The sequence below is a fragment of the Melozone crissalis genome, unplaced genomic scaffold, assembly GCF_028551555.1.
Source record: "Melozone crissalis strain CALT ecotype California unplaced genomic scaffold, PUWL_Pcris_2 ptg000016l_1, whole genome shotgun sequence".
NCBI lineage: Eukaryota > Metazoa > Chordata > Aves > Passeriformes > Passerellidae > Melozone > Melozone crissalis.
In genome coordinates, this window is record NW_026535794.1 from 54,327,531 (window position 1) to 54,355,372 (window position 27,842).

The following is a 27,842-nucleotide window of genomic DNA, read 5'->3' on the forward strand; positions in this document are numbered from 1 at the left end:
CATATTCAGTAGATATCTGCAAGAACTTGTTTTCTCAATTTTCTAAATAGGCTTCCATCATTATGGCCTGAGAGGAAACAGCTCTACACCTTTTGCTGAAAGTTTGCCTCTGCTCAGTTGCCCAGGGTATCTGATGGCACGGTGACAAGCTGCTACATTAAACATCTTGTAAGCATTCCACTTAGATTTTCTCAGGAGAATGAATTCCAAGTGGATCAATTGAAAGATGAAAATGTGAATGTCCAGGTCTCAGAGAGCTACATTACTGAAACCACTAGAATGAGGGAAGACCTTATCACCCCAAGTGAAAGACAGTAAGAACTTTATTTTTCAGCACAATTATGTAACCCGGATGTTTTGAAGTCTTGATTTCCTCTGGATAATCATGGAGCAGCTGTTGCTAAACAAGGTGTCTCATTATAGAAACTGTTTGGTTTTTTTTTAATGGTACTAATTATATTTAAGATACAGCCCAGAACTCACGATTTGTGTTTTAACACTTGAAACCAAGCAAATTGGATTCTGATTCCATTAACTATCACTGGAGTGACCTATTCAAGCTACATTGAACAGCAGATATCCTCAAAGGAGGTAATTTCTCATTAAGGTTTCAGGACTCAAAAAACTATTCCTGATTTTGGCTGATAAGAATCTAGAGTACTTCATCTTTGTGGCACATTGCAAATTTCACCTCCATTGAAAATCTGTGGTAAACCTTTACAGTTAGTTTTACAGGAACCTGGGAGACATTACATACTCAAAAGACATTCACATCTTTTTCTTTGGCTTCTGGTAATGAACACAGAGAACTGAAAACTCAGACATTTCAGATGATCATGTCACAAAGTCAGCACATTGACAACAAATGAGAAAAACCTGAAGAATATGAAAACCCTTGCACACCAAACTTAACATCTCAGACCAGACCAGGAACAGATTTCCAAAGATGATAAAAGTTTCAGGAAGGAGAAAACCCATCTTCCCATTAATGCTTAATTTTTATATTTTTAAATGCAAAGAAAAGTAATAAAGGTCAATCTAGAGAACACATTCAGGGACAAATTATGCTGGTAGTATTTCAATCAAGAAGCAATAGCGAAATTCAGTGAAATGACAGAGATACAGTCAAAGGTAAATTTGACCTTGTAAGTAGAAAAAACCAGAGCCACTTGCAAAGAACAAACTTATTCGGGTGAAGCTCAATAAAATAAAAGCTACCATAGCATTCAATATAGAACACTTATTATAACAATTGTAAGCAGAAAAAGTGCTTTTTATGTACATTTTTAGGATGCTTCTAACAGGGTTTTTATTATTTTGGTCAGTGCTCTAATGTAACTCTGATCAGACATCTCTCACACTGAAAAATGATGTAAGTTATTTCGATTTTGCCTTTTTAATATCTCTAAGAGGATGTCATCTTTGCCCAATCCACCATGATTTAACATAACCTGACACTTTTTACAGGACTGCATGTTCTGTGTCACTTCATAACTTATTATCTGTATAAACACTTAAAATACAGAAAAAGAAAACAAAATAAAGGACATGTGAAAAAACAAGTAACAGTTTGCCACTACCTAATTGTTCTGAAATATATAGAAATTCAAATTTCTGAAATGTGCTTTTCATTATTTGAACAAATTGTAGTTCACTTGCATAAAATATCGTGGAAAAAATCGTCAAGATTAGTGTAAGTCATTATCTTAGTAAGCATATTCAGTAAGTAGAATAAGGAATGAAAGTCAGGTATCAGAGATCTCTTCTATATTACAAATTGCAATATTACAAATGAGCTGTATGAGAAACTGTAAGGCCAGTACAATAGCAACAGCAAGGGTTAAGTCAAGTTTATGAAGAACTTTGCAATATAAGTATAGCTTGGGTTAGTAAAGGGAAAAAAAATCCTCTAAAACCCAAAATAATCTTATGGTTGCAATCAGAATTGCAACGATAGTAGCTGATGCAATGTTAGGCCATAAGCACATACACACAACTCCATCCATAAAAAATCCACCCTAATTATTGGTTTATGAACAAGAAAATTAGATAAAATTTCTTTATAATATTGAGGTAATATTTCTAGTACCTACTACAGAAACAGCACACAGAAACACAGGAACCATAATTTTATTCAGATATTTTTCAAAAAAAATTTTACTTTCACAATGACTAATCAAGATTGAATCAAAAAACAGCTAAAACAACCTCCAAGACCTAAAGAGCTGTCCATGAAAAAAGAAACAAAGGATACTCAATGTATGCTTTTCCTTTTGACTGTGGAAAAACAAAGGCCAAAAGGACATAAAAGAATACAAGTTTCAGTTATTCAGCCAAATGCCACATGATGAAGATAAAATGCTTTGTTTAGTCAGGTTTTTGGGCTTGCTTACACAAACTTCAGATACTTCAGATCTGTTTTATACTTTCAACATACTAAAGTTCATAAGGCTTGCACCAAAAGGTCGCATGACAGAAACACAGCGGAGTGTAAATACCTGGTTACACTGGGTCATGAGAGCTGGTTCTGGAAAACTCACCCGTACTTCTACACCAGTAGCACTGGAGACAAGAATACTGCAGGAATAATTCTTGCAGAAAGAGCCACAACACCTCCCCATTGTTCTGAGACAATTTGCCATCTGTTGTAGCCAATGCATAACAAGATAGTTGATTGTGCAGTAGTACAAGTAGTACAAGTACATTGGAAAAAGTCTCCTAGATGAAGTAGATGTAGTCCTTACAAAACCAGCTCGTTTTGGTTTTAGACCTGAGGAGGTCTGGCTGTTACTAGCTAGTGAAAGAGTTCTGCATAATAGTAAAAATTTTTGCTTCATATTTTATGGCCACAGGGAGCTAATCTTTCAGTTATGATCATCATGATCTTCACCACTGGGAAGACTATGCACTAAATTTCCCTCTCCTCCTGTAAAAAGAAAGGAGAGGGTAAAGATACTCAGCAGTGTTTAGCTGCAGTTCTCCCAAGTAAATGCTGGAAACTGCCCCTCTCAAGACTTAAAGGACTCTGGACATAAATTAAGAAATACAGGCTTTGCCAGCTAGATACAAACATGACCACTTGCTAAGAAATGCCAAAAAATATGAAATAAAGAAGAGATTTTTCTTAGTTAAATATATGCTCAAGTTTCCGTAAGACACGACCTCCATCTAAGCACACAAAATGAAGAGCTAGAAAAGAACACAATTTTTTGTTTACTAGAAGAGTTTACCGTACTGGTCAAAAGTAAGATAAAACTTGCAGTGAGATTTTTTTTTTTCCTGTGTTTGTTTATATTATGAAGGTCATGTTATTTTAAGGAATGTCAACTCTTCATTAGATGCAGCAGAGTATGAATTCTGCTGAGGAGATCTGAGTTCTGTTTAATTCCTTTTATCAACCTGTTCTCTCACTGAGGAAGTGATTTGTAGCAAAATCAATAGAAAATTACAAATATGTAGCACTGCCAGATTATCTTTGTCATTTAGACTGCTCTTGTAGGCTCACAAGATCAAACCACCAACATTCAGAGGGAAAAAATTGAAAGATCTCAGTTTATAACTGGTATGGAATGGAAGTCAGGTAACCCTTAAAAAAAGGTTTCTCTGTTAGGTGAAAACCAATCAAGTCATTGTGCTAGCTTTAAAGTCATCCAGTTTCAGCAAACACCTTTGATCTATTTCAGTGTTCTGTTACTAACCTACTGCTGATGAAGAAATATGCGAAATGCAGAAATGACAATGAACAACAGAACCTTGTCATGCCTCTACACAGACACATTACAGACTACAGGTCATGGGAAAAGTCAATTCTCAATCTCATAATACACAAAATAATGAATTCCAAGGGAAAAAACCCTAATGCTTTCTGCTTACCTGATATGGAACAATACTCCCATGAGCAGTACCCCAGCGTTTTGCTTCAATTTTGCAATTAAGGTAATTTGCTGCTACATGAGTGAGACATGCAACCTGGAAATGGAAAAAAAGTATAGTATTTAGGAAAGCTGGAACTTCATTGACAATTTCTCTGAGATTTCTTTCTATCTGCTTCAGATACATAAGCTAACATATTTATGTCACAAAAGCATCCTTTAGACATAATATCTTTTGTATACTTTTTTACTGTGAGAAAAACTCAGGCTACAGCTATATCACAGAAGCGCTTGTTTAAGAACAACTCCATAAACTCAAAAATTAATATGTTCCCTATAACACCAGTAACACTGGACATATGTAGCATTAAACTATCCTGAGAGATAAGAGAGTGTTACCCTTAACATTTTGCAGAATAGTCAGCTGCAGCAGTGTCTTGTCTGAAGTCTAGTGGGAAGCATGATGGATTTGTGGGATAGAACTCACCATTTCCTGAACCTCAATCCCACGCTTAAATCACAAAGACTTTTTCCTCAGTTACAAGATTATCTTTTCGTTTTCTCCTATGCTTCTCATTTTACATGTCCAAACTATGGAAAATATTTCTGAATTCTTCAGCTCCCCACAGGTTCTGTAATATTAATTAAGTCATGGGCCTTGATAAATCATCTGTCATTAGAAGATAAGGAGAGATTTAGCAAGTTATTAGTCAGACATAGCTGGAAAAGTATTAACTTTGAAGAAAATACAGCATACTAACTTAGGAACCAGAATGTGAGAGTATAAATATATATATTGTAAGTATGATTATATTTTAGGAAAAACAAATAAAAATTTGTGATGCAGTAATGCATGAAAATCAGTGGTTCTGTTATAATCCATGGCAGATTCCTTATTCTTTATTCTTGGAGGGAATACAGTGTTTGATGATATCTGAAGCCAAGTAACACAATAGAGCATTACAGTTACCATGGAAGGTTATCACTCATTCATCAGACACAATGCATTTTTTTATTCTGTTAACTAGCTGCACCAGTAAGTGCAAGTGCTTGCCTCAACAGTAGACCATGTAGACAATTTTTTCCAAAAATATTATTTTCTCCATATTTCTCCCATTAGATCAAAGAAATGTTGCTTTGATGATCAAACTGTTTATACTATTTTGTACCTACTAATCAGTCTAGTCTACAACAAAACACAGAATTAATTCAGAGTCCACCATTCCTATTCCAATATGTGAATATATCAGAATTCTCAGGAATCAAAAGCTATTTCATTTTCTTGTTCTTTCTCTATATATTCTGAAAAGAAAATGTGAATGTGCCACTGTCACATTTAAAGAAAATATTTAACTGTAAATCATGCATGGAGCAATTTAGTACACCAGAAGAAAAACTAAGAAAATACATAGCAAATAAGTGTCTAACTACTGACAAAAAATTATATTCGTATATACTAACTAGAAATAAATTCTTTATTCCTGAATACTTTTGGAAAACATTTTGTAGCAGGATTTCAGGTCCAGCTGTTTATAACCCAGTGTCACTTCTTTTGGCTAAAATGTTGAACCATGTCTGTTCTTTGGTCCCCAGGAATATCTCAGTAGTTAAGGAAATGGTACTGGAAGTATCTAGGAAGAATGTTTTTCCTAGTCTGCAAATTTTCTCAGGAATATAGAAAGAAAGAGCATGATTATAGAGAGAGTTAATGAGTTACAAGAGTGTGTTGTTTATAAGTAACACGTAGCTTTGACCCATCATTCCTGCCATTTTTCCCTTTGGGGTCATACTCCATAGTGATACTTTCTCTACCACAGCAAATGGCTCTGCAGTGAGGATGAAATATTATTCATTAGATATTCTTCTGTATTTGCATGCAACACTACACAGCTAACACATTATACACAAATTTCACTGAGTGAAGTGAGATGCATCCATTACAACCAGCTTTTACTTCTAAAGACCAGGAATATTTAACTTTGCACATTTTAACAAGTTAACAAATTTAACTTTGCACATTTTCCATAAGGCAATGCTATATCAAACTTAACTCTGAGAAGGACACAGTGAATTAAAACCTGGTGAAACAGAAATCCCAAAATATTGATATTGAATGCAATTGAGCCAAGATTTCATGCTATTCATTTGTTTCTACATTCTATGCTACAGAATTAGGGATTGGAGTCTCATAAACAGAATTCTTCACAAAAAGACTTTTACCCCTAAAAATATACCTTCTTAACACAGTGTTACAAATTGCTTCAGCTTCCTGGATGAGATGAATGTAATATTTTCAGTAACGGAAAAAAACCACACATCTAGATTTCTCCAAGGCATTTGTTCATAGTACAGGAAAAGGAAAAAAGGGATTAAAACATAATGCTCACTAGATATTGACATTTGACCATAAAGCATATGCTTCATGCTTGTTTCAATAGCAAGAGACCGAAAATGCCAGGGAAGTCAGGGCTTAGCAAAGATGGCAGTGTTGGAACTAACAGTTGCTAGGACTATATCAAGGTCTCAGTTCAACCTGGTACTTAGTGTGAAGAATAATTCCATTTCAATCAATGTACTGACCACTTGCTTGAATGCATATGCCTATGTAGCCTATAAAACTGGTTTGCTTATTTTTGTCTTTTCAATAAATCATGAAAGAAAATTCCTTTGGCTTCCTCTGACTTCCTTCTCTGATCTGAGTACCTTCTTCACAGCCAAATTAGCCAGACAAAATTATTTATTAGCAGTAGCCATAGTATCATCACCAAACAAATAAACTTATATAGACCAAAATAAAGTAAATAAATAAATGTTTTGTGTTTTATATGAAAACTCTGAACTCTGTAGCCTTTTGCCACATTCATAATAACTTTCTGACCAGTTCAGCAAACTTGAAGACGAATCTATTTCTACTCTCCCATGAAACTTTCCCCAGCCTCTCTTTCACTTTCCTCTCTTCCTGGCTCAGTTCATTATCTTTCGTCTTTCCAAAGATTTGGTCCCAGTAAAAAAGCACTGTCCAAAAAACCTTTCAGCATATACAATTTATGTAATTAATAAAGAACACAAAGAATTGATCTACCTATATCTTACAGCTGTTAAGCAAACTGCTGAACTACAAGCATACAAAAGATATCCCAGATGAACAATTTTATAGATGTTATATCCTTTAGAAAAAAATGTTTGTGAGAATGTAAGTCTATTTCTCCAAACTCCCCAGTAATTCAAGACTCAGGACCTCACTGATAGAGACACTTCTTGCAGTAGAGACATCTATAATACAATGAATCTCTAAAACTGGAGTTTGGGTACATCTGTATGACATAGTCAGCTAAGTATTTTTAAAATCTATACCTAAAACTGCTTTCCTGAAACCTTATAGACCCGCTTCTTTTCTCCTTTAATTAAGAAATAATCCTCAAAAGTAACCTTTGAACTTACAACATTAAAGCAGATGTAATGCAATGATACAGACATCTCTGTATTCATTTGCTTGTAGAGACAGATCTATGCACTGTAAATATGCATTATCAAATATCTACAGATAAGTGTTTCTTTATTTCACATCAGTAAAGGGAACACATATTTCAACATTCCTTTCTAATGTTACTGTTGATGGCCAAATCCCATATTTGTGTAACAGACTTACTTAAATCAGAACAAAAAGAGAGCTGCATTAAGGTCTGAAAAGTTATGCTCAGATTATGATGAAATCAGACAGATGGGAAACAAGATATTAAAAGCCACAAGGTCAGCAGACAAAGAAAAGAGACAGAATTTCAAAAGATTTTTTTTCAAGATAGCACATCAAACATAATTTATTACAATGAGTTCACTGAGTCAATCAATCATTTCCATGCAATTTCAACAAGTGTAAATGAATAACAAAAGAAGACAGGTAACTGGAAAGAGAAAATAACATTTTAATTATATTCTTTACTTTCTTCTCCCTCCAATTTTGTGTCTGCTGTCTTGCCACAAACCTTAACAATGCTTTGACTCTAAGCCAAGTTAATTTATTGCTGTCTCATTCTTTGTTTGCAAGCAAGCATGTAGACTTATTGCACTGGCATAGGTAACTTATTTTATGCTATGCTACAGAAGTAGTAACACAATTATTAATTTACAGCTTTGTAGGAAAAAAATCATTCTAGAAAATTTCATGGCCTTCTGTTGCACAGAGGCCAATAATCTTCCATTTATACCTTTTCCATACTTCTGGTGACATGTTAAAAAAATTTTTACATGCGAAAACTGTGAACATAAGACCACAATCCACATTTGGTGCACACTATAAAAGGTCTCTTAAAATCACTGATCCTATGCTAATATTTACCTAATGACTGATTTTACTGGTTAATGTTTTCCCTAAGAAGTATTTTGACACTAGTAACATTTAAGTTTGACTAATTTTGCTTTTGCAGTTATTCCCTATTGCCCTTATGGAAGCTGTTTCCACGTACATGTGCATCAAGTGACTCAGCTCCTGCTCCTTGAGTCATTTTTGCATTATCCAAAAACCCCAAAACCCCACATCAAAACCCAAAACCTCTATCTCTACCAGGCAACCCCCACTCTTCCAGCTAATTATGCAATTCCTAAGCATCGATCCAACTGTTTCAGGACGTGGCACAACACCACGATGCACAGTGATGTTCTATCAGCTTTTACACAGGAATTGTGTTTCAAACTCCTGCAAGAATTAACTGGGCAGCAGAAACCACAGCCTTGTGCAGAAGCAGGAGAGCTGCCACAATTCAAGGCAGCCCATCATGCAGGGGTCCAGCAGAAAACCACAGCATTCCCAGGTACTACCAACAAGCATCACCTTACATTCAGGCTTGTAAGGGCCACCCATCTAGCCTGAAGCTGAGAGATCTGCAGAAGCTAAAAATCAGTTCAAGAGTGGCATATACCTCTAGGCAGGGCAGACATTCCCACCTGCAAGCACGCAACAAAGCCACTGCCCACAAAGGAGCAAGATTCCACTGCTTCAGCCGTCGTGTCCCTGCATCAAGGCAGCAGGTCTGGGCTGCAAAAGTTAACTAAAAAAAGTTAAACTACTATCACACAGGCCAAGGCTTAACACTATTAAAGACAATTTTTGAAAAATGTCTGTGGTCATGTTATGAACACTGTGCTCCAGTAAAAAGTGTTTTCTACTCAGTGACACCAATATCTCTGAAAAACTCCAGGAAATTACCATGAATTCACCATTCACACAAGAAAACTCCTGGCACTGAAGTATCGATAAATGGCATAATCCTGGCCACAACTATAATCTTGTTAAGATAAAATCAAATCTTTAATGACGAATAACTAGAATTTTAATACAGGTCTCCTATAGTGTCCTGTTCTTGTACCTTCCAACCAGACACTTAGGCAGGTATACAAATCCATGCCAGCGATCACATGCAGCGTGGGGGATTTGCTGATTCAAGTTAGCCACCTGACCAATAGCACACAGCAAATCACAGTCACACAAAAGATGTGCTAGAAGGTGTTAATTGAACCAGAAACAATAAAAACCCCCAAACCATGCTATAACAAAATAAGAGATAATGTATTTGAATATGTTATCCAGAATACAAATTCTCAGAGGTTAAGTTAGAGAAAAAGAGCAAACAGACTTTAAGGTATACAGTTGCATAAATACTTTTTTTGCCTGAAAATGATGTCTGATAACATTTTTTGCTTTATCAAAAAAAAGTTTAGACTACATAGATAGAGAAACTGAGACATCTTCTTTGCATTGCAGAGAACTGCTACGTTCAGAGAAATGAAACAATAAAAAAAGAACTGATTTACAAATTACTTTTAATGAGCTATTTAGAGCTCATAAAAGACCAGAATGGATGCTTCCCATAGCATGGAGATCAGCTCCTGATTAAGATTCAATTTGCATTAACAATAGCAAAGATTGATGCAACTAATAGATGTAGTACTTGTAATTTCAAAGTATGTTTCAAGAGTAAGTACATGTTAAATGGACTTCTATCTCTCCAATTGAACAGGCAAATCAAAAAATTAAACTTCTACACACTCATATGAAATTTAGGTGGAGGATCAAAAAATCCTGACCATAGAAGCTATTAGACAGCACTAGTATTAAAGAGAAAAAGGAAACCAAAAATATTTCTTTAAATGAGCTCTAGTTGAAGAAAAACACATTCTAAAAGGAATAATAAATTTCATTTTCTAGATTATTATAAAATACTAGTCTTTTTTTTTCCTGAAACCATAAAGAAAGATACTACTTCAGCTACATAATTACAAAGGAACATAATTAAGGAACCTGTTACGTTAAAAAAAACAAAAGATTAAGGAGACCATTAAGGCTAAAAATACCAAGAACTCCAAAGTTAATCTGTAACTCGGTGCAAAATCCAAAAACTGAAGGCACTGGGTTTCTCATAAAGGAAAAAAAAAGTAAAAAAACAAGAAAGCCTATCAGTGGATTTTCCCATAACATGATCCTGGAAACAGATCATTTTTAAAGTTACTTTGAAAACAAATCCCTTTTCTTTTCCATGACATGGAAAAATCAGCCAAAACAGTTAAAACTTTGGCAGTGTTCTAACAAATGAAATCAGATGTTGATAACAGACATATCAGACAACTTTAGCCATAAATTTCTACAATCATTTTCTTAGGACTTTATTCTCTCTGAAAAAAAGACTATACATGCATCGAAATATTAAATGCATTGTGTTCTGCATTTCACACAGTCCAGAAAAAATTGAACTGACAAAAAAGTTTATTCTGCTACATTGTATACAGGTTTCTCTAACCCTGTAACACATTTTGTGTCTTGATTTTCTAAAGTTAAATGATGGTGAGGATGGGGTTGAGTATTCATGGGTAAGAATCAAGAAGGCTAATAGGGCAGATATCCTGGTGGCAGTCTTATAGACAACTCAACCAGGATAAAGGGAAGATGGAATACTCTATGAGCAGCTGGCAGAAGTCTCACAATTGCTATCCCTTGCTCTCATGAAGGACTTCAGCACACTAGATGTCTTGAAAATACAACACAACAAAGAGCCAATAGCCTAGGAGTCAGGAGTGTGTGGAAGATGACTTCCTGATGCACTTGGTGAGAGCCAGCTAGGGAAAGAGCCCTCGGACCTGTTGTTTGTGAACACAGAGGAAATTCTGGGTGGGAGTGGAAGGCTGTCTTGAGCATAGCAACCATGAAATTATAGAATTTTTAATTGTTGCAGAACAAAGGAGAGGACAGTTACCTTGGAACTCCAGAGGGAAGACTTTGGCCTGTTTAGGAGATTGGTTGAGAGAGTCCCTTGGGAAGAAGTCCTGTCGGACAAAGGAATCTAGGAAGGCCGCATATTCTACAGGAAGGAACACCTAAAGGTTCAGGCATAGGATCGTCACGTTGCATGTGCCCGACAGGGAATCAGGCCCAGCCAGTATAGGTTTATGAAAGGCAGGTCCTACTTGACCAACCTGATCCTCTATGGCAAGGTAACTCACTAAGTGGATGAGCTGTGGCTGTTTATCTGGACTTTAGTAAAGCCTTTGACATTTTCTGACAGTCTTCTTTTGCTCATGGTTTGGATGGATGCACTCTTCACTGGATAAAAAAACTTGCTGGATGGCTGGGTCTAGAGAGAGGTGGTGAGCGGTGCCACATCCAGCGGGTCACTAGCTCTGCAGGGCTCAGTATTTGGTCCAGTTCTGTCTAACATCTTTAACAACACACTGGGCAAGGGGACCCAAAGCACCCTCAGTCAATTTGCAGACATCACCAAGCTGGGCAGCGGTGTTGATCTGCTGGAGGGTAGGAAGGCTCTGCAGAGGGACCTGGACAGGTTGGATCAATGGGCCAAAGTCACGGGTATGAGGTTCCACAAGAAGTGCTGGATCCTGAACAGCAGAAAAGGACCTGGGGGTGCTGGTTGACAGCAGCTGAACACGAGCCAGTGTGTGTGTGCCCAGGTGGCCAAGAGGGACAATGGCATCCGGGTCTGTATCAGGAACAGTGTGGCCAACAGGACCAAGGCAGTGCTTTATAATCAGATCTGGTGCAGCTTCCAATCCTGTGTTCAGTTTTGAGCCCCTCATTACCAAAAAGATATTAAGGTGCTGAAGCATGTCCAGAGAAGGGCAGTGAGGCTGGTGAAGGATGTGGAGCACAAGTCTTATAAGAAGCACTGTGGGAGCTTGAATTGCTCAGACTGGAGAAAAGGAGGCTCAGACATGACTCTTATTGCTCTCCACAGCTTCTTGAAAGGAGGCTGTAGTGAAGTGAGGGAGCCAGTATCTTCTCCCAGGCAACAAGTGATAGGACAAGAGGAAAAGGCCTCTAAACCCAGGAGGTTTAGATTAGATAAAAAGAAAAAGATTTTCACAGAAGAAGTTGTCAGCCATTGGAACAAGCTGCCCAGGGAAGTGGTGGAGTTGCTATATCTGGGGGTATTTAAAAGAAGTGGCACTTAGGGACATGCCTTAGTACTAGACTTGGCAGTGCTGAATTACTTGATGATCTTAAAAGTTCTTTCCCAATCTAAATGATTCTTTTCTAATTTAAAAATAATAGCTGTATTTGACGACTGAGAATGGAAACAAGAAAGCATAAAAATATGATAAAGACAAACAGATTTTGCTCAAATAAAATTTAATTACCTGTGAAGACAGGCATCAGAATAACTACAGCCATTTTTGTTCTTGTTTGCAGTTCTGTAATATCCAGAGGCTCCAAACTGGATTTTTATACACGTTTTGTGAAGGATACTATTTTTTTATTTAATCAGTAATAGGGATTCTTATCCATGGAAAGCTGTCAACATCCAATACAGGCTGTATTAAGGCACTTTTCACTTTTGATCTTATGATAAGAACAGTGCCATTTACAATGAAAATATGCATATGTCTAACCATTTACATCACTCATCTTTTTGTTCTCCACATTTATCAGCATTAATACTTGCATGAAAAAAAGAAACTTAGGTGTGTTTGTCTACTGACGTGGTCATTTTCATCTTATCTGTAGTAAACAAATTTAAAAGATAAAATACAATAGTAATTTCAATAGCTTGCACTGCAGTGCAAACAGGTAGATTTTTAGACTTCATTTGATACATAGGGAGGGTCGTAAAGAAACAAGTCATGCCTATTTGGTTGTGTGAGAAATGTGCAAATGTTTTCTGCCTATTATCACAGTGAAATCTCCCATTCACTACAGTATTACCTCGGCAGAACAACAATGGCTTTGGTTCTAACACTGAAAATCTCCATTCACTGTCCATTAATTACTTAATGGTGCCAACGGTGCTAATGCACTACAGGAATGTCACAAGAAACAAATCCATGCAATTGAATGAAATATTTGAAATAGGATGTTTTACAAGATTATAATTTCTGTGCCTCTGCAGTATTAAGCAATGGCCATAAAGCTCTTTTGAGCATTTTAATGCTGTTCACATTGCAGACGTAGTTCATTTACTAAGCTGTTACACGGGATGCAAGTCAGAGAAATGTGGTCCAAAGCTCTACTTGACTTGACTATTACCAATGAGTCTGGAGTCAAAATATAGCACTTCTACATAATGCTTTTAAGTAGTGGCAACATTGTAAATTATACTCTGAAGAAGGAATTTATTCTTTAGTCAATCTACAAAAATATTTAAGTCATATCACAAAAAACCAAAAATGATTTATCATAGAGGAAACTAGAATAAAAATAACTTCAAATCTATTTATTAGAGAAATCTAGTACTACCAAACTCATTCAAAGCAAGGCAAGGAATTTTTACAAATAACTGAACTCTGACTAGACACTCACATTTATGGTCACATTGATCCACCTCCACATTTATACCCACATTGATCTTTACCTTCATAAGGTAGCGAGGGAAGGAAAAGAACGTGTTAAACCACTCTTAATCCTCTACCATCAATCCTTGTTAACTGGAGAAGTTCCAGCTGACTGGAAATAAGCAAATGTAAAGGATGTAGCTGAGGGATGATTCAGGGAACTACAGCCCTGTCAGCCTGACCTCAGTTCCAACCAAGTTTATGGAAGAGATCATCCTGAGTGCCATTACATGGCACATGCAGGACAATCAGGAGATCAAGCCCAGCCAACATGCATTTATGAAAGGCAGGTCCTGCTTGACCAATCTGATCTGATTCTATGACCAAGTGACCCACTGAGTAGATGAGGGAAAGGCAGTGGATGTACTCTGTCTAGACTTCAGTAAAGCATTTGACAGAGTTTCCCACAGCATCCTCCTAGATGGGTGAACACCTCAGTTAATAAAAACCTGTCTGGATAGCCAGGCTTGGAGTGCTATGGTGAATGGAACTAAATCCACCTGGTGATGGGTCACTAGCGGTGTTCCCCAGGGCTCAGTTTTGGGGCTAGTCCCTGTTTAACATCTTTTCTGATGATCCAGACCTGGGGATTCAGGGCACCCTCAGTGAATTTGCAGAAAACACTGGCTGGGTGGGAGTGTTGATCTGCTCAAGAGTAGGAAGGCTCTGCAGGGAAACGGGGACAGGCTGAGGACATGATGAGGACAAAAGGGAAGTGCTGGGTCCTGCATTCAGGTAGGCCTACAACCATGCAGCCCTACAAGCTTGGGGAGGAGTGGCTCAAGAGCTGTTCAGCAGGAAGGGGCCTGGGGGTGCTCAGTATGAGCCAGCAGTGTGCCCAGGTGGCCAAAAAGATCAATGGATCCTGGCCTGTATATGAAGTGAGGACCAGCAGGACCAGGGCTGTGATCACCCTCCTATACTGGGCACTGGGGAGGCCACACCTCGAGTACTGTGTTCAGTTCTGGGTGTCTCACTTTAGAAAGGACATTGAGGTGCTGGAGTGTGGCCAGTGAAGGGCAACAAGGCTTGTGAAAGGTCTGGAAAACGTGTCTGAAAGGAGGTTGTAGTGAGGTCTGGTCTCTTCCCCTGGGCCTGCAGTGAGAGGACTATAATCTATAATTTACAGATGAAATGGCCTTAAGCTGAGATAGGGGAGATTCAGCTACCAGGAAGAAAAATTTCAGTGTTAGGGTGGTCCGGCATTGGAATAGGTTGCCCAGGGAAAAGTCACCATCCCTGGAGACATCTAAGAGGTGGCTGATCTGAATCATGTGATTTAGTAGTTTAGGGGTTGTAGTGGTAGTTCTGGGTTGACAACTGGACTTCATGGTCTTCAAGGTCTCTTTCAAGCTTGATGATTCTATGACTTTTATGCAATTTAATGGATACCTGTTTTAGAAGTCCTAAACTAGAGTCTGAAGACATTTTTTATAGCTTTCACTATAACATAGTAAGTAATAAGTTGTGATTTTTGGCCTAACCACATGTCACTTCTCTAAAGAGTTTGCAATCTAACTGATTAGCCAAAACCAATCCTGAACAGAGAAACAACAATGTGCTGAATACAAACAGAAATTCTGGCAGCAGGAAGACCAAAGGAAGTCATTATTTCAAATGTGTTTCAGCATCATCCTTTACCTTTTTTTAAAAGATAAATTATAATCTACAGAGAAATTTTAATAAGAGTTTTCTGAAGAAATCAAACTAAGCAGTGTTGAAACCTTAGCTAGAGTTCTATCACCATACCCAAAAATGCCACATTTGTTAAGGTTTATTAGATTTCCAGAGGCTCAGCAGCACATAAAAATCAGCTGTCTTGTTAACTTAAAATTTTCCATGACATAAAACTAAAACCTCTTCCATCAATTTACAAGCCTATTACTTGTTATTTACACTAAAAAATGGAGTACAATGTGTTGAAAGGCTCTATCCTAGTTTGATGAACTTATGGAATTACTTCTGAAATTTCTATGAGTTTAGAGGGGCAGGTGAGATTTTGGGGTACACTAAATGTGTTTATTCTGGTACTAGTTGCTTAAATCATTCCCCTTCCTTTTCATTTACCCAGGTTATCCTTCTCTTAATACTCAGCATGATTCTGAAATCTGATCTGCTGGTAATAAACATCTTGATTCCATTTCCAAGATTACACCCTTATTTAAAGGTCATCTAAATTAAAAACTCATTTAAAGAAATGTCTTCCTTTGTCTTCAAACCTTCAAACTCTCTCCTCTACCCACTCCAGTGTCCTTTTTTTTTTTAGTAAAAAGGGGCATATTTTTTCTATCTCCTTCCTAGTCTTTCTCTAATTAATGACAGAGACAGATCAACATAGGAAAATGAAGCTGAAACTCATTCAGGCTTGGTTTCTTTAGCACAAGAACAAAGGTAGCAAAGACAAAAAGAGAATTTACAGTTAGGTAGCATTTAAAGAAGAAATTCCCTAGCAATTTGAATATGTATTCTGTTTACAGAGTAAAGAAAGCCTCTAAATAAAACCAAGATCCAGTTGGAGGATGTTCTACCAATGACTGCATAACTAATCATTAGAAATCATAACACAAATTCCACAGAGACCAATATTAAATTGAGTTACTGTCATGTGTGTATGGTCTTCTGGTCTATTCAATCAAATTCTGGCTGCTTAAAACCCAGAGGGATAAATTCTGTTCTTAGTTATACAGCTGTCCTCAATGGAAATTGTCAAGAATACAAGCCAAGAAGTGTTTAAAGTGCAGTATATGTTTAAAGAAATGTTCATATTAATTCAGATTTTGTTATTTTTCCATATGAGAGTTCTACAGTGAAAAAAATAACATCTCCATACAGCATATGCTCAATTTTTTATTATGATGGAGATTAAGAATACTATGTTTTGCAAAGATGATGCTTTATAAGCTCGTAAAAAACTGACTTACTCAAACCATACCCAAAACCAAGACAACTGTGTAACAGTCCTCATAGCTGGCCTCCAAAATCACCAGAAGCAATAACCTCTAAAAAAGATGATTTTTCTTTTTGGTATTCATTCAACTCATGACTCTCAGCAAGCAGAGAAGCAACAAGATAGAGTCAAGACACCTGAGCAGTACTGAAGTTCCAAGACTGATATTTCCACACGACTTACTTCTCAGCCTTCTATGTCCCACAGGCAGTATGGAACTGCTACCAGTTTCACCTGCACTCAATAATTGCTAAAAGACATGCCATGAAAGCCCTGAATAGATAGCACTGAAAGCACCTTAAATAGATAAGCCTTAAACAGAATCATCATGGGAAAATGTGAGGCAGAAACAAAAGCTAATAGCTTCTAACCCTCATCATTCCCTCAGTAAACTAGCTGCTTAATTAAGAACAAAAATGAAATAAAGAAAATAATTTATACCAATTTTTTAGGTTTTTCTAGAGTCACTTCAACATTTTAAGAAGATATTTGCAATGGCAAATACAAGCTAAAACATAGTAATTAGAAGCAGAGAAGTGTCTGATGAACAATCATATTATACAAACAATGTTAACCATACTTTTCTCTCAGTGGAATCTGGGAAAAAATACATTCAAAATTGCAGAAATGTTATATGCAATATATTTCTTGCAGATTTTTAATCCAAATGAAACCAACTTATTACAGTATTTGTTGGAGCCTGGTCATAATTAAATACAGGAAGGATATTAAAATGTCCAAGAGATTTTTTTTAAGCCACAACAGAAGAAAAGGCACAATTGCATAATTGGAACCAAATCCAAACCCCACTTCCTTCTTATTTACCAGTATCATCTAAAGGACACTATTTAGATGCTGAAAGATCTGGAGCTTACAACTGTGAATCATCTAAAAGTCAAAAATTTCAAAGGAAATGTATGACACAGGTTAAAAGTTTATAGATGAGAGATATAGAAAGTTTGTGCTCACTACAAAACCACATCCTAAGAGTTACCATACCTCTCATTCAAAAAACAATGCTAGAATCCTATTTTGTTGTGGGGAAAGAAAACTTCTTTGGTAGTAGTAAGTGTTTAAAACACAGAAATTGAAAAAAATATATGTATTTGAAGATATTCTAAAAATCATATTTTTTCAGAGTACAGAGTCTCACTTATAATTTGGTTCTACACAGATAATATGAAACTAATTTGCCAGTCAGTCGGACAGTTCTTTAAAAAGTTTCAGATCAGCTTTGTTGGCAGTTGAATTCAGTTCAATGCTCTTTGTTATTTGCATGTCTGTGCAGGAAATTAGCATCAAAAGCATTTTCCAGCCCTCCCCTCCACAAAAAAGAATATAAATTCTCTTGCATTTCTGCAAGGCATGCAGAAAACTGATAGCACAGACACAGATTTAGATTTAGGACGTTTAGATGCTAAGTTTTCTGTATAAAACAAACCAAACTGTTTTCAAGATTTTCTAATTACCTGAGTGACTTAACCCCTGGGGTTTTTATTCCTTTGTGACATCGTCAAAGTCATCAACACTGAACAATGAATATGTATTGGCCAGGTTCACAAATTTCAGTTCAGATGAAGGGATGAACAAAAGATCCAACCACACTGCTATATTAGCTCAGTGTGGTTGGATCTTTTGTTCAACCTTTTTTTCAAATCTTTTGTTTGAAATGCTGGCAAAACCAAGAAGTTTCATACAAGATCCTGCTGTCAAAACACTACAAATAGGATGGTTAAGTACACACAGTAAATTCCTTTTTTTCTCATTAAAAATTACCATACTTCAGTGAAACTCTTGCTGAAGAAGTTATCAAGATGTCTCTGACCTCTAGATCCTACCATTAATCAACACCAACAAGCACCTAGTAAACTGAAAGTCTAAAACTTTAGGTTCCTTATATTTTGGCAGCATCCATAAGAAACTTCAAAAAGTCCTTCCTTTTAAACATTCATCATATGATGAAAAGCTAGCTTTAGATACATAGTTGGGAGGTAAAACCAAAATCTTTTTGGAAACATGTATCATTGAAGACCCTGATTGCATCACAGCAATTGTCTAACTTTCTTTAAAAAAACTCATTACCATCAGAAGTATTGCAAGAGAATTTTATTTATTTACATTAATTTTCAGATTTGTACTGCTCTTTCTTAGTAGAGACACTCCCCCTAAAGACTTATAAGTAACCAGCAGTCTTACAAAAAGAAAGAAAACAAATCAAGAAACTAGATGTTCTGAGAGAGATTTAGCTGTCACTTATGTATTTTTTTCATTCATTGTAACACATCTTTTTAATGGGATTAATCACATCTTGGGTTTTTTTTTCTTTAGAACCTCATTCATAAATACTTCTTCCAATTTAATAGATGTTCTCATTACAGTCTTGGGCCAACATCCTAAAATTAATTTGGACTGAAGCAACAGGATCATCTAAAACAAAAGAGCTGTTTTCTGAATAACATCTTTTATCCATATTCTGTGCCAATATACCAAATTATTTGAATTTCATTTACCCAACACTGAAGTAAATAAAAACATTTCTTTTTCAATGAGAGTGTGCATTTATGGAATTACTTCTCAATAACTTTTAAATAACTATCATTTGATAATGAGCAGGGAAGGGGTTACTGTTTAAAAAAACCTAAAAAAACAAATAAGCTCTTCCTTGACTATTTAGCACTTCTTCAACTAATCATGTAGAAGACAAACACCATGTGACATGCTTGACATGCTTTGTTCACCAACATCTATACAGGTCTTCAATCTCCTCCTGTGGAACAAGGAATTACATGCACACACGTCTCCCACAATTACTCTGGAAATCAATAAAAATTATCAAAAGTATTTTTATGAAATTAGAAATTAAAAAGATCAAGGAGCAACTGCCATAATATATAACACTACAATACCTTAAACATAAAATCCCCCTAAATCCATATATTTACAAACTATTTAATAAAAATTTAATACACATTTAAAATATTTTTCTGAACTGTTTTTTCCCTAAACATTTTTTCAAGGTTACACAGATACAACATTTACAAATATATGTAAGTATAATTAAGTTCACTTCTTGCAAACATTTGTTCCAGAATAAATGAGAAGTTCTTTATTGATTTAAGCAAGGATTTCCCCTCCTTTCTGATTTCAATAGTTATTCAGACAAAAGCAGTAGGCACTAAAACTAGAGCAAACTCATCATTACTCTCAGTCATTGTTACCCTACAATGATATAGGTGTTCAACCTCTTGCTCACACCTAGGCCAACTTTTAGCACAATGGGCACTGTCATTTCTCAACTGTACTGACAGCTATAACATGAAGAAAAATACAATTAAAAAAGGATGAAAACAATGGAGCACTGTAGTTGTTTTAATAAGGAGACTGCATACAAATTTGACGTACATTTTATAACAAAAACAAAAATTCCTCTGTACTACGTGCCAGTTGGTAACAGCAAGTACCTACATCAGCAAGACAACATATTATCTGATCATATGCAGCTCATATCAATGCCACTTGCTTTTTGAAATGATAAATCATTGCACCAGTGGTGTTCAAATATTCAAAGAGAGTTAAAGTTCTCATTATAGGTAGTACATGCTATATCTTTCACGAACAAAACAACTTTGCCTTTAATGCCAAGGAAAAATGCTGCATCTTCAACCTTACTTTGTTCTTTTAACTCCCAGAGCCAAAATGCAGACCTCCTGGATTACATTACTTTGAAACTTGGGTGATATTTTTACATTCTAGATGATAAGTTGTTCAGTCACTCTAGAAGTAACGTGACCTAGTGTCAAAGCCTTCCTTTCAACATTGGTTTCACCACTTAGGCTCGTCTGTCTCCAATTACTCACTACAACTGTTACATTCTCAGTGATATTAAAAACCTTGATTAACCTGTGCTTTCACAGAACATGGCAGTCCTTTGCAAAAAGTGAAAACCAAACTTAGTGCAGTAGTAACAATAACCATGTCATATAAAATGGTCACTACCAGAGTGGCAAGAGAATGATCACTAATGTCAATATTAGTGTTGTCATTAGTTATACTAACTAATGCACTTTAATTTATATGCAAATTATATTCTTAGGTTCAAACATCTATACAACAAAAAGCATTTTTTTTACAACTCCTACCTGAGTTGACAGGAGATTGCAGTCAATGTGTAGTCCTTTTCCTGTCTTATACCTCTGAAGTAAACCAGCCATAATTGCTCCATATGTATACAACCCAGTAGCAAGGTCTGTCATTGCCACTCCTGATCTAACTGGCTCCCCATCCTAAAGAAAAAGAAAACACCCCAAAATGAAACAAGACAAACAAAGAAAACAATAAACAAAGAAAAAATTAAAAGCAGTGAAACAAGCAGAGACAATACAATTGTGCAGGGCTGGGATCTTATTGGCATGACAGGGACACGGTGGGATGACTCCTGTGACTGGTGTTGGAATGGAGGGATATCGGCTCTTTAGGAAAGACAGGGAAAGGAGACAAGGAAGCAGTGTTTCCATCTATGTCAATGACCAGCTGGAGTTTCACTGGGCGTGGATGAAGAGCTGCCTGAGAGCACAGGGAGGGCAATTGCAGCTAACATTATAATCCTGCTATGCACACCCATCCATGGAGATGGAGTGGATGGGGCCCTCGACAGACAGATCGCAGCGGCCTCACATTCACAAGCCCTGGTCCTCATGGGGGGCTTCAGCCACCCCAATATCTGCTGGAGAGACAACAACATAGAACCATGTGCTGTAGGAAAAGATCAGGTTCAAGACCATCTAGGGAACCTGAAAGTGCATAAGCCCATTGGACTTGATGACATACATCTGCAGGACCAAGGGATTTGGCAGTGGGAATGGCTAAGACATGGTCTATCATATTTGAGAAGTCATAGTAGTCCTAGGAAGTTCCTACTGACTGGCAAAAGGGACACATAACCTCCATATTTTAAAAGGGTAAAAAAGAAGACCCAGGGGACCATGGGCCCACCAGTCTCCTCTTCCTACCCAGCAGGCTTATGGAGCAGATTCTCCTGGACACTATTCTAAGGCACATGGAAAATAAGCAATGATTTGTGACAGCAAACATGGCTTCACTATGAGCAAATTGTGCCTGACAAATACAGTTGCCTTCTATGAAAGATTACAGCAGTAGTAGCAGGTCTGGGAAGAGTGACTGATGTCACCTACTTGGTTCTGTGCAAAGCATTTGACACCATCCCACATGACATACTTGTCTCTAAACCAGGCACTTGGTAAGGAATTGGTTGGATGATTGCACTCAGTTGCAGCTAGTGCAAGAAATTAGTATCTTTGAGTGAGCTGATGTATAAAAGCTACCACTGAAAACCAGGTATTCTTGCAGCATGTATACAAAACTGCCACTTTGTGATGCCACATACTGACATCATGAAGGATTTATTATGCCACTTTTTGTCCCTAAAAACATAATGCTTCAACTCACCAATGGAAAAAGAAAAGAGATAATGTTAGAGACAAGAGAAGCTAGTAAAGAGTGAATTTTATTATGTCCAGAAGCTAAAGGCCTAAAAAAATTCTACAGTATGCTGACACAGCTGCCTGTCTGTTTAAAAGGCAGAACCACATTGCTTCATTCTTCTCAATTCCCTTTTTCCCTCTCATCTTCAGTCCCTCCCCAAGTGAAAGCTCAGTTTTGTATTTTCCACTATACACACTCCAGGCTTCTAGTTAGAAACAAACACAAATTTTTGTTTACACTTGTAAATATTAACACATGCAAATACATGCAAATTCATGACCTTCTGAGTGAAGTCACTGAAAAGCTGTTTGTTCAAATATCCTTTTTCTGTATGTCATCCCTTTTCTAGCATCAAGGGAAGAATCTTCATGTAGCATCATGTGTTTCAGAACTTCTGTAATCATTGGCATGATATATGTCCCCTCTGAAATCAATGGCAACATGAACTACTAATTTCAGCCCAGCCAGGCTTTTATTGTAGTGCTTCTTCTGAAATATTCTCCATTTCCTACTCTGAAAAGTCTGAGGTCAGATGATCAGATTATCACATCAGTTCCTTATTTTGAAGTCTTACTTCTTGTTTGTTTGGGTTTTTTTTTTTAAGTTTTCAAACTGTGAAGAAAAATAGTGCTGCAAAGAAAATGAGACTCTTCCAGAGTTCTGGCACCCAAGTAAGCCTACCATAAGACAACTTAAAATCATTACAATTGATAAATAATAACTGTTTGTCATGAAATTGACTAAAAATTACAAAATCTGTATAAAATACAGCAAAATTGGGAAAAAATTAGTTACTCTCATCCAAACTGCAGTAAGGATTAGTCTGTGACTCTCTATAGCCTAGATATCCATAGGATGATATATAAACTACACAATACTAAGGTGAATGCTGCTTTAGGAAGTAGAACTTTTTTGAAGAATCTCTTATTTCTTCCTTCCCCAGATGCTACACTAAGCTACTTCAGCTTCCCAATAGGAAACACAAAGGTTCCAGTTATTTACCACCCTCATTGTACCCAACTCTGGTACATAGCAACATAGCAAAAAGACACATACACATACAAAAACACCCAACCAAAACAAAAAAACCCTCATATTATCTGCAGCAAGTAATCAGCTTGTTTAAATTGTTCTTTCTTTATTATAGCCACTTCATTACATTCACTGGGTTGATAAGAAACAAAAAAGACTAGATTTTACAAACAGATGGGCAGCAACATATTTAGTTTGAAAACAATGCCCACTGTTTTAAGAGTGTCAATAATTTCACCCTTTAAAGAGAACACTACATTTTGAAGATGAAGAAATTTGGATTATTTTAATAGGTTGCTATATATGAACTCCAGAACCTTCCTCATCAAGTACTAAACTATCTAATGTTTAAAAGCAAACACTTCCTTTGCCTCAGTAAAAAGTTCACCTTTAGTTCTAAAAATACTTTCACAATTTCCCCTTAGAGAACACTCTTACAAACTACTAGCACTATATTGCTATGTTATTTTTAACATGTTGGCTTTGTTTTATCCTAACACTCCACAACCCATAATTCTGAACCAGTCCACACAATTTCTAGCCATCCTTGGTCTTCCTACCAAGACTCATGATGAGCTGCCATGTCTCACCATTTAATCAGCTTCAATCAGCTCCTGTGCCATAAACCAGTCTTTTGGGGCAGGACACACAGGTGTAAGTACTGTGGAATGGATTAATTCAGGCTTTATCACTATCCTGAAGAACAAGGGATGTGAAGCTGCTTTATATGAAGGATTAAGCTAAACACACAGAGAAATAACCTTCCTTTGGACAGAGCTTCTGCCAGCACAGCAGTACTTCTGTATAGCTAACATTATACCACCTACCTGGGCAAAGTAAGGATCTATACAGTATCTTTTATTCAAGCAAGTTATTTCTAAAGTGTCAAACACCGCCACCCCTGACAGACAGAAGTGATTTTATTGTTCTGGTAGGAAGAGCAATGTAGCACTAGCCAGGGAGAATGTGTCTTACGCAAACAAAGCTGCCATCCAGCCCTCAAGGGCTGGCTTGAACTCTCAATTAGGTGCAACATCAGGAGTTGCCCTTTCCTCATTTGAAAGGATAAAGATTCATACCAGTTAGGCAGACCTTTTGTTTTTAAATCACTGTGCTTTGCTATTGCTCAATCTTAGAGTTTACATTTTTATTCCTGATTTTTGCTGTTTGCTAAATTCCTTACAACTGGTCAACATATTCTCGCCCAGATATAGCCACAACATGTTTTAGAAGCTTCCTTTCCTGAGGTGATTTTTTTTGCCCTTTGACATAATTTCCCTTTCCAAATTTACATCAGTAATACAAAAACCATCCATTTAAAATGAAAATTGGTTTGAAATGACATGTTTAAGAAAAGCATTCTAAGTCCAGTAGTTTTACAGATGTGAAATAATTGCTGAAGCTAATATGAACCAGCAATGGCTGTATTTTTCAACAGCTCTCAACTATATACACCATGTGTATTCTTTTCTAACACTTTGTTTGGTACTAAACTGAAGAATGAATGGCATCTCTAGATTGCAGATTAAATGCTGACTCATACTCAGTAAAACAAAAATGCTTTTTCCTCAAGAAAGAACACACCACTATAAAGGTACTTTAAGTATTGAAGGCCACATGTAATAATCCACTAGGAGATGGAAGGAGATTTGTGATCAAATTGGATTTTATTTAATTCATTTCAAGTTATTGTTTGATGAGTCATAGAAATTTCAAATTTCACAGGTATGATACCTTCTAATACACAAGTAATCAAGCACATGTGTAAGAGCTTGCAGGTTACTGTATACAAAACATGATTTAAAGACACTATTCTATTGTGCAAAAACAACTCTAGCACAAATGCAGTTGTTTGTGCCAATATTTTTGCAATGTTGCAGAAGTTATAGCTTGATTTCAAGGTTCAGAATATCACTCAGAAGCATTTCAAAGTTATTACCATTAAGTGATGCCAGGAAAAAAAAAGATAAATAAAAAAAGCGCAAGCTGTTTTTTTTTTTTTTTTATAGGCAGGAATATATACTGCTATTGGATTATACATTTTTGTATGTGTCAGATACTGGACAAAATTTTATTACCCTATTATGAAATTCTTTCTAAGGAACTGTAAATATTTATACATCAATGTAAATTTGCATACCTCAACATTCAACACCTCGGTCATGTATGTAGATGCTTTTTTACTGCTTGCTCAGATTCATTCAATTTGTGGGCTGCATCAGCTGATGCCTCTAAGACCATCCTGCAAGAGCATTCAATGGTTTGTTTACCAAAGGAATGTTTCCAAAGAGCACTCTTGCACTGATGATGTTATACCGATTATCTATAGCTACTGCAATTAAATATAAAACCAACATCATCTGTTATAACTTTTCCTTTTTTTTTCATTTCCAGCTTATAAGAGTGGCATTTTCTATTTTATTCTAAAAAAAAAAATCAGACCCTAGTGTACCCATTCAAATGAACTTATTAGTTTTTGCACATTAATTCTACATTATCTAGTCAACAAATAATTTAAGCTTTATTAATTAAAAAAACAGCATGAAATTAAGTTTTCTTTTTTCCTCTTTTTCTTTGGCCACTTTTCTACATGTTGACTGAAACAAGGTTTTCTACTTTTGTTCAGACTTAGTTTTGTGAAATTTTAAACACAATTCTGTCACATGAACATAAATGTTTAAAAAAATGGAAGATTTTACTGTTAATAATAATTCACTATTTTGAAGTTACTTTCCAACAAGCATATGATTTTACAGCCACTTGGATAAGTTTTCACTACAACAACAAAAAGTACATTTGTTTTTTTGGAGTCATTGACTACTTAAGTCTTTGAAACAATACTGTCCATCTATACATCCAAAAATGGTTTTGAGAAATTGAAGAAATGCTACATAAACAACTTCAAATAAAGAAAAATAAGCAAATTTTTGCATGCTCATTTTAATCATGCAAAAGAGTGACTAAGTTTGAACGAACTCTCAGAAGACCCCAGTGAACAGACAAAGCTGTTACTGGCAGTGGCAAAATGATTCCTATGATTACATTACCTCAAGGCTTGGTGAGGTGATGCGAACATCTGGTTTTCCAGTGTAGACCTTAACACAATCTATTTATAAAATCCATCTTCATAACAGCCACTGAGGTCTATTATTTTCATAATATAACTTGCATGCAATTATTCAGTGTAACAGTTATTTATTCTGGCATTCACATATTATTGAAAAGCAGTACAAAAGTCCTGTGTTTTTCACTCTTTCTATCTACCTTTCTTTATTCATGTTGCACTAACAACATCTGGCCCTTTCTAACAGTTTGTATACCCTTCCAATTTTGATTGGTATATTTTGAGGCATGCATGAAGTTTCTGGCATTGTACTGGAAGTATTAACCTCCATTCTACAGATACAATGTTAAATTTACTTACACTGCAGTTACTGTGATCAGTCATTGATTAGTGCACATGTACATGATATATTTGAAGGGAAGTGCCCGTAAGGACAGCACTCAATTTCATGTCTTCTCATGTTCTGTGATGGAACATCCTATGAGTACATACCAATAACACAGCAGAAATAGACAGCCTCAAGAAACTAGGCACAAGATGTTTCAGCTTACTCAGTCAAAAAATGCTCGATTTTGGCTTTTTCCCTAATAAAAAGGACAACGCTGGTAACAATACTTGCCAGAAGTACAAACTTCTGATGTTTGCCATTGTTCTCAGTAGAAAACAAGTCTATTGGCAGAATATCAACCCTACAATAGAGTTGTGTCCAGATCATGTGGTTAGCTTTCAACAACATACTCAAACATGAACAGCTGACACTTGGTACAGAAACTTTATGAATTCCTTGTTTATCTAGAACATGCAAGTATTGTACTCACAAGATCTGCACTACTGCTTCCAGAGTACCAGGAGCACCTCCACACTAGAACGGTATCTGGCATTTATAATGCACAGAACAGACTTCTAACACTACCTCACTTGAAAAGGGACATTTGAGGACCACATTCCCTGCATCTGTAGGGGATTCAAGACAGCTTAATTAAATGTTTATTTCACCAGCATTTTTCTGAGGTGAAGACACATGTTCTGTGTATCTCTAGAATTTAGATATTAAACTATTGTTATGCTTCCTGCACAGCCACAGCTAACAAAGATCTTGGATGTCAGTGGGAATAGGTAGCACATAAAGCTTTTCCAGAAATGCATGGCATCTTTCTGCCTATTTGTAGGCAGAATGACTGAAAAACACCCAGCTTTTGTCAGATATCTTATCTATTTTGTCAGATATTTTATCTAGATAGCTTCACAATTTCGATTTTTACATAGGGAATATCAATATCCAAGCATCAGTGAGACTTCACACTCATAGATATGGTTCTATCATCCAGCTGTCAACAATGTGCTACTACAGCTCTAGAAGTGACTACAAGTGACCATTAACAGGTTAGCATATATTGCCAATTTATTCACTGGAGATTCAGGATTTTTCTTTTTTTCTTTGATTTTCTGTTTCTTGAGCATTTTTCTTTACAAGCCTGGAGTGACATAGCTTAAGTATACAAGTACTATTATTTTCTTAGATTCCCAGGGATGAGACCTCTTGCTAGACTCAGGAGGGTTTGCATAACAGATGTGTTACCAGCAGGCCGAC

At 36.4% G+C, this 27,842-nt stretch overlaps 1 protein-coding gene across 1 annotated transcript in view; it reads right to left on the bottom strand.

Annotated features, from left to right (window-relative positions):
• SUGCT (succinyl-CoA:glutarate-CoA transferase) overlaps positions 1-27,842 on the bottom strand; it is a 322,995-nt gene that overhangs the window by 255,805 nt on the left and 39,348 nt on the right. Inside the window, exons 8-9 of the mRNA XM_054273946.1 lie at positions 20,793-20,936; positions 3,874-3,969 (exon numbers count right to left, since the gene is read on the bottom strand). Of these exons, the coding sequence (XP_054129921.1) occupies positions 3,874-3,969; positions 20,793-20,936 (240 nt within the window). The remainder of the gene's footprint in view (positions 1-3,873; positions 3,970-20,792; positions 20,937-27,842) is intronic.